Source organism: Trichosurus vulpecula, chromosome 2 (genome assembly GCF_011100635.1).
Source record: "Trichosurus vulpecula isolate mTriVul1 chromosome 2, mTriVul1.pri, whole genome shotgun sequence".
Classification (NCBI taxonomy): domain Eukaryota; kingdom Metazoa; phylum Chordata; class Mammalia; order Diprotodontia; family Phalangeridae; genus Trichosurus; species Trichosurus vulpecula.
Genome location: NC_050574.1, coordinates 162,549,858 through 162,557,925, shown reverse-complemented (window position 1 = coordinate 162,557,925; position 8,068 = coordinate 162,549,858). Strand labels below are relative to the sequence as shown.

The window sequence follows — 8,068 nt, the reverse complement described above, 5'->3', positions numbered from 1 at the left end:
AAAAGGGTGCATCTTATACATGGGGAAATATGGTAGTAGGATTTCCCTATCAGGAATTACTTAGAAACATCATTGTGAATATTTGTATTCATCAACCAATGATACTTATTTATGACCTGATATTTATTCCCCACAGATCCTGATCTCTTGAGATTTTTCCTAAAGGCTTTAATTGGTTTGTCATTAATTGTGTTTTCTAGCAAGAATCTATTGTCCAGAGATGTGTCATCCTATGGGAGTCCGGGACCTATGTATTTTATTTTTTCACAATGATAAAATTTTATTTCTCAATTTTTAAAAAGTTCTTAGACAGATTCTTGAACTGGTGGTTCATAGCCATCAGCCCTTTCTACTTTTGTGCCTGTTTCATCTCCTGAAGGTTTTCCAGTGCCACCACCTTCACCATGCAGTTCCATTAGCTTTCCCAATTCAAATTTGGGCTTCTTAAGCATCTTGACTTTTCAGACAAATACATCATGGAGAGGGTAAATGGACTGGCAAGCCTTTTCTATGTCTTTTCCAATGCTATCTGGAATCAGTTTATTGACAACTTCTTTCAAGTCATTTGTCTGCACCTCTCGGGTCATGATTTCCATCATTTTCTTACGAATCTGACGAACCTGTTGGTGCTGGGCATAAGAGGTCTTACGGATCTGGTTGTTGCGCTTTTTGGTAAAACCAACACAAAAGAGGCAGAGCAAGTACCCATCAGTAGTTTTAACATCAACATGGGCTTCAATCATGGTCTGCCACTTTTTGACCATGGAGCACATCTTGTCCCGGGTAAGGTCCATTCCATGGAAATTAGTCAAACAATTTTTACCCTGAACATCTTCAGTAATTAACTTGAACTTACGAAAAGCAACCTCATCATTCTGCAAATCAGCAAGACTCACTTCAAAAACTCGACCTTTGAGGCCATCAGAGGCAATTTTTGTTCCTTGAGTCCTTGTAACCAGTGTTTTGCCAATATTGCGAATGTTGAACATAGCTGGTGCTTTTACATCATAGCAATCCTTCTTCGAAAATGGATCAACCACTTTCTTCTTGGCTCCTTTTTTGCCGCCTTTGGTGAGGCGCGTATTCTTGCCCACCGCCATGATCCCGCTCTGAAAGCCAAAAGGCCGAAAAAGCAGCTCGCGCGAGACTTTAGGAAGCTGGGGCGGGGCTCGTCTCTGGCGTTTCGACCTATGTATTTCTAACCCCTCATTCTCAATACATCAACATAACTAGCTTTTCATCCTCCCCCTGTCATGTGCTGGGAGGAAAATGTCTTCAGCAAAATCAACCTGAGCTTCTTGAAAGGTCAGAGAAAAATCCTGATTTATCTTGCGGGGGGCAGTGTAGATGAGGGACTGACTTTACTTAAACGATCCTGAGTTTTTGGGTTTACATATTACTCCAAAACCTTTCCCTAGAAAAAGAGAATATGCTGCCTTTCTGCTCACAATTAAAAAGTCACTACTACCAAGAGCAAATTGTGAAAGGAAAGCCCATGACTGCGCTAAAATTGCTTCACTGGTAAATGGTACATATGAATTCTCCTTTTTCTTTTCTTTTCCTCTATTATTTTTAAGCAACTGATACCCAGTTGAATATATTTAATTTGAATATATTCAATATGGGTTTGGGTTTCTCGGAAGTCCTCTCGGGGTTATAGACACAGATCCAGGGAGGTCATCTGATTATAACCTTATAATGGCTTCCAGCCTCCACAGCTACCGATGACATTTGTGAATGTACGAGGCAGATATCCAATATATTATTTGTCTAGCAATTAAATCCCAAATTGTATACCACTAGAAAATTTTCATCCTTTAAAGATCCAGGATTAATTTGTCCAACTCCATTCATAGCTAGTGTGATGGGTGAAATCTGAAATAACTGAGTGAACAATGATTTGAGTTTTCTAGCATATTAATTTGTTAAGCAATGCATACCAATTGCATAATAAATTTGGACCAGACCTCTTCAGCTTTGGCACTAAACCCTGAGTAAAGGGAACAACAGATTTTTGTGCATTTAAAGATAATGATTAATAAGATATAAGCCAGGATGCAAGATTAGATAATCTAATTCTAATTGGTGCCGATATTAGGGGCTTTCTGAATTGGGTGGTAGAAAACAAAGAGGTGTAATTCCCTGAAATTAGGAAAAAACAGTTGTTCCACTCCCCACCAAGTGTCTGTATTTAATCAAAGAAATAAAGAAACAGTAACTAATTGACCACTATAGGGCCAGTTTTTAGATAAGACATATGGGTTGCTTGACGTGTGTAATTGTGAGAAAATTTCTTGCATCAGTCTTTGGATGTGATTACGTTTCTGGTCAGCATAACCCAGTTCCTTAGTTAAGGCTCTCTAAGTAATAGGAAAAGGTGGTCCATCTTCCCAGCCATGCGGATATAGGTTCAAAGTTTTCTCACAATTTTCATAATTGAATAAAGTTTTCTCACAAGAGAGAAATTGAACTAGACCCATAATTGAATAGAAAGTGAACTGAGCCAGAGCTAGAATTGAGTTACATCTGGACATCTCTGCTGAGCTCCTATTTCCAGCTTTTTTCTGATCATTTCCACTGAGCTGCTTTCCTCTGAGTATCCCTGTTTCTGCTTTCTGCTACCATCTGATGGACTTCAGCAGATAGCCTCTCTCCTATAGGCAGAGAGTACATTTCCATTAGACATACTTCTACAGTTATTTTCATGCATCCCCAGGTAACTAGGCAGCAAAGGTCAGCATGTCCTCAAGTCTAAAATGTATCTTTGAATTCTTTTTCTCCTGCTGCCCCTTGGGCTTCCTTTCATCTAGACTCTCACCTGAGTTATGGTTTGAAAATCTTTTTTTAACTCCTATCATATCATTGATTCACAATCCTTGGAGTCTATGTGGTTCATTCAATTCCCATGATTCCCTCATTAAGCTGACAGAAGTCACTGAAAATTTATGGGTTGCTCAGACTTTAGTGGGTGGGAATATTTTAGCCTGTATTTTTATGACAGTAAATAGTGACACTTGCATTCCTCCTTGCCTAGAGCTCTTTGAGAGGCAGACAGATGACCAATTATTTTGCATCTTGTATAGAAGTTTTCTATTTCAGTGATTCTCTGAGCTGTACTGACCTTGCCTAGCTGATGCTCTTGGTGCTCTGCTCTACCTTCTGAGAAAACTTTTTTTTGTGGCCTAAAAACATTGATCAGGTGTGGATTATATTCTTTGAGCCCTCAGGTACCAAGACCTCAGTACTCACCTTCTGTCACAGCTTTATTTCTCACCACACTGTTGTCCTGGGGCCCATGGGATACAAAAGAGAAAAAGAATAGAGCCAAGAGGGGAGGACCCCAGTCTAACTTGCAAATTCCAGCAGTTTTAGGAATTTGGGTATTGAGATTATCAAATTGATGTCATAAATCACAGATTATCAATTGATAAAATTCTACCTCTAATATTCCCTTCCATCTTTCAAGAAATAACCAAGACATATCTAACCCTAGTCCCTATTTAAATTTTTCTCTGCTTTCATTCTCTGAATATAATAAAATTTGATCCTTGTGTTGGTAACCAAAAATGGGCTCCTTAGCACTTAGTCAACAAGTGCCCTTGACTAGTTTGGCTTTTTCCCCTGAACTGAATGCTGTTTGTATGTTGGATTGGAGTAAGCTTGTCAGCCCCTTCACCTTGCTTCCCTTGCTTAAGCTGATAGAAAGAACCTGTGCTTTCCCGGTCAACCCCTTTACCTTGCTTAAGCTGATCGAAAGAACCTGTGCTTTTCCCGGAGTACCTTACACCCCCGCAAAAGCCAGATGGTTAAAAACAGCTTCTGTTGGAGCCAGAGGCTGCTACAGCTACAGCTACACCTACAGCCACAGCTGAAGCTGAAGCAGGAGCTGCCGGTAGCAGAGCTGACCTATGGGAGGAAGCTGAACAAGGACTTGAGGCCAGTGGGTAATCTTTTTACCATAGAGGGGAAGCATGTATATGATTTTGCTGTACACCATCATGCTTCTCTGTGGCCTCCTGGTTACTCTTGTGAGGCGTACTTATTGGGCCTGGAAGCTTTTGATCAATATATCAAAATGGGGATGCTGGTTCATGGGTTGGTTACTGTGGAGACTAAATATATGCTTTGATTCTTCTGCCTCTTATCTTGAGAGTTTCTTATATCCAGCTGTTTTGAACCTTTCAGACATATATATGATCCTCTTTGAAATTATAAACTCTGCCCTTCTAATACAATCCTATACTTCTCTGCGGAAAATGACTGGCTCTAATGAGAAGGAAACGATGATGCCCCCACAGGTCTAATTCCCAATTTGTAGTAATCCAACAGAAGGAAGTAAGGTAGAGTCTGTCCTGGTTCATAAAGAGCTACTGTCAATGTTTCATGCCAGAAAAGGAAATGGGAAATTCCTTTCCCAATCAATAATAACTGATATTTGCATAAATATTTTAAAGTTAACAAAATGCTTTTAAACCTAATCTCATTTGTTCCTCGCAATAGTTCTATAAAAGAAGAGAATATTCTCCATTTTGACTTTTGTTTGAGGCTGCCCTATTTAGGGAATTGGCTTCATGGCCTAAGGTTGGTCACTGTCCTCTACTTCCTCTTAAATTCATCCCCCTAAATAATTTTGGCAAAGCACATAATTTAATTGTTTTTAAAAGAAATATTGTTTTGTATTCTTTTTGAAGAGATTAGTTGCTAAATTAACATAACGAGTTTAAAGCAGAATAGATCTTGTTGTTTTGATCTGAATTTATAGTCATTCCATGGCCTAAGTAAGAGTTAAATTAATATTTGAACTTATTATATGTAAAAGATTCAATTTCTGAAGTATCTCTTTCTTTCAGAGTGAATACAATCAGAGAGGATTAACAAGCTTGTGAAACAACAGTGTATGTCTATTCAGTTGTAAAGTTCAAGTCAGGAACCTCTTTTGTTTAAGGCAGTACAGTTATGTTAGTAAAGAGTAATACTTATGAGTTATCTTGTCTATGGTAGAAATATAAAGAAAGAGAAGTAATCTCAGTAATGGGTTAAGAAAGGAAAATTATGTAACTTGATTTGAAAATAGTTCAATCAAATTTCTACTAGCCCATACTCACCCCACTTCTACTAATTTTCAGCTTACTCCTTTTTGGTCCTTGATTGTTTAATCTCCTTGTCAGATTTGTCTCTTCTAGGCTCAGTGCACTCCACTTGAAGATGACAGGTCAAGCTGGATACCAACCTCTGCCCAAGGCCATGACCCATCACCCCCTAGACCTGGTGTTGACCAAGTTCCAGACACTGGTGACAGACCCAAATCCTTGAATGAGAGACCCCAGGAGGCAGGGACAGTTCTACATCCTCTCTCAGCATGAAGTTCTCAGCCTCTCTCAGTTCCAGAGGCTGAGATCCTAGTCCATTACCCCAAATTTTTTTGGATTCCATCTATTTTAGGGTGGAATGATGGGGTGCTTGGGTGCCTGTGCTTGGACCCTAATTCTAACATTTCTCCTTAGCCTCTGCTTGGGTGCCTGTTCCTGGACCTCAGTTCCAAAATCACATCCAGTTCTAAAATCACATCTCTCCTTAGCCTCAAAATACTGTCTCAGGCAGTTCCTCTCCAGTTCCAGGGCAGCGTGCCTTAGCAAAACACTTTTCTCGCCTCCTGATACTGCGGCCAGATGTACCTATAGAATTTATTGGTCCGACTGCCTTTGCGGTGCTAACTGGCTATGCGCTGGGCCATAATGATATTTACTACTTACTGACCTTACTGATATGTATCCTAGACGTAGTCAAATGTATACTCCCTTACATTCCTCATGTCTAACAAGAAATTTGATGAGAGCCACCTGGCTTTTTCCAGTCAGTCCCGACAATTAATTGACATAGTGACATTTCATGGTCAAAACCACACCCCCAGGTAGCTTCCCACACCCCCCCCCCCCCCCCCCCCCGCCTTGGACTATTTCCCAGTGAACTCTGAGTAAGATACCTGTGAAGTAGATACAAAAAGTGCATGTTCCTTTAAGAACTGACCACTCCTCAACCACTGCCTGATCCCCCCCCAGAACACCTAATTGACATGTTTCACCCCCAAATGTCCTGTAAAACTTTTCCTGCACCCCTGTAAGGTTGCAGGTTCCCTAAGAACTCTTGCCCGCTGTAAAATGTAATAAATCTTTGCCACCTTGCCTTAAAGAATGTTTAAGATTATGAAGTCATTCCAGATGGCATTGACCCTCTCCAGGTCCTTGAGGGGGACTCTCCCTCAACGACCCCATCTGGGAATTCCAGTCTTGGGGTTCCTGGGCCTCATCTCCCTCAACCATAGAAGCTACAGTTTTCAACATAATTCATGTGAGTCCTTTCTTCACTAGTATCTTGAGGTCAGAAACCATATAGGACCTTTCAAAGCTCTCTTAGCATCTATTATAAAGCTATGCTCTCAGTAAATGGTCCATAAACACTTGTTGAAGGAATCATTGAATAAGCTAAATAAACAATATTCCCCTCAAAATCTTTCCTGTTCAGTAGTTATTGATAGATTTTCTCTTTCTCCCAGGGTTTGAGAATAGTGTTCAACTCACTCCAGTTCTTTTCAAAACTCCTTAATAATCCTTGGATTTGGGTTCTAACATATGATCTCCATGTGTACCAGGGAGAAATTTTGAAGAAGGTTCAAAGATCATGGACTGCCCAAGAAGAGAGGCTGACCAAAATCTAGAAGTGGTTCTCCAGATCTCTCTCTCTTTTGCTCACTTATCTATTTATATATGTACATGTATATGTCTATAAATAAAAATGTATTCTATTTCAATGTGCATATACATATATATGTACATGTACATGTGTATGTACTTATGTGTGTGTTTGGGGTATGCTGGAGCCAATTCAAACACCCAACTCAAAATGACACTGAGCTAATGATTAAATTTCGGTGTTAGCATTTATACATCAGAAATTAGGAAATGCTACAAATCAGGACTTGGTTTATTGTTTTGTTGATTGCATGGACTTAAGACAATGATGGAGAGGAAGATGGCAGAGTAGGTCAGAAAATTCCAAGCTCTCAAGATTTCCCCCCCACAAAAGAGTTAAAATAGCACCTTAAGGGGAATAAAGTAAGTGGAGACAAAGAGGAATAGGGGCACAACCAAGATCTTCCTGGTACAATTTGAGAAGATCAGAAGAAAAATCCCAGGACCAGGTTTGATCCCTGTGAAGAATAAACACTTGCAGGCTAGATTCTGTTTTAACAACAAGCAGCAAGCTGCTGAAACAACAAGCAGCAAGTTCTGGGGTTAGTTGGTTTGAGAGGCTGCCTGGGCTCCAGCCACAGGAAATTTTCACCCTTGGATAGAGAGGGGGGTTGGGCATTTGAACCCAGAAAGATTGAGGGAACCTCTGCTGATGAGGAATGCCAGACCCAGCTGTGCTGCAAAGAACTGTAGGGACTAGAAGGAACCAGCATACACCAGGTGAGTGCAGAAGCAGGGGCCAGAAAGCCCCTGGCTGTGGGCACTTAGAGGAGGTTGGAGATTTGGCTTTGATTCCAGGCTAGATGGGAGACTGAAGATCTGGGACAAGAGGCACCATTTCCCATACCCGGGGCCTGAGGTGATTACAAAAAACAAGCTGCTACTACCAAAAAATGCACACACAAAGGAGAAAGAAACCAAACATAGCTTGGAAATAGAGTTCATTTTCAGAGGTTCATATTGAAGTAAAGAAACCCCCAAAGAGTAAAGTCAAATGGTCACCCACTGAAACAGAATTTATAGAAGATCTTAACAAAGACTTTAAATTCAAATGACAAAGATGGAGGAAAAACTAAAAACAAATAAGAATAATCCAAGAAAAACAAGAAGGAAAGTGAACCAGTAAGAAAAGGAGATGCAGAATCTTGAGGAAAATGAACCATGAAAATTAGAATTGGGGAAATTGAAGAAAGCAAAATTATAAGAGATCAAGAAATGATTAAACAAAATATGAATAATGAAAAAATAGAAGAGAAAGTGAAACATCTTATAAGAAAATCAACCGATAAAGAAGAGAAAATATAAAAATTATCAAACTA

At 39.9% G+C, this 8,068-nt stretch overlaps 1 protein-coding gene across 1 annotated transcript; it reads right to left on the bottom strand.

Moving 5' to 3' along the window:
• Positions 1-311: 311 nt before the first annotated feature.
• Positions 312-1,115, bottom strand: LOC118838480 (40S ribosomal protein S3a-like). Its single transcript, XM_036745791.1, has one exon. It carries the CDS (start codon positions 1,098-1,100, stop codon positions 462-464), a length of 639 nt encoding a protein of 212 aa, XP_036601686.1. The 5' UTR covers positions 1,101-1,115; the 3' UTR covers positions 312-461.
• Positions 1,116-8,068: the final 6,953 nt, after the last annotated feature.

What these genes read in the sequence shown, in the direction of transcription:
- LOC118838480 (XM_036745791.1), bottom strand. Translation starts at nt 1,100, where the DNA reads ATGGCGGTGGGCAAGAATACGCGCCTCACCAAAGGCGGCAAAAAAGGA.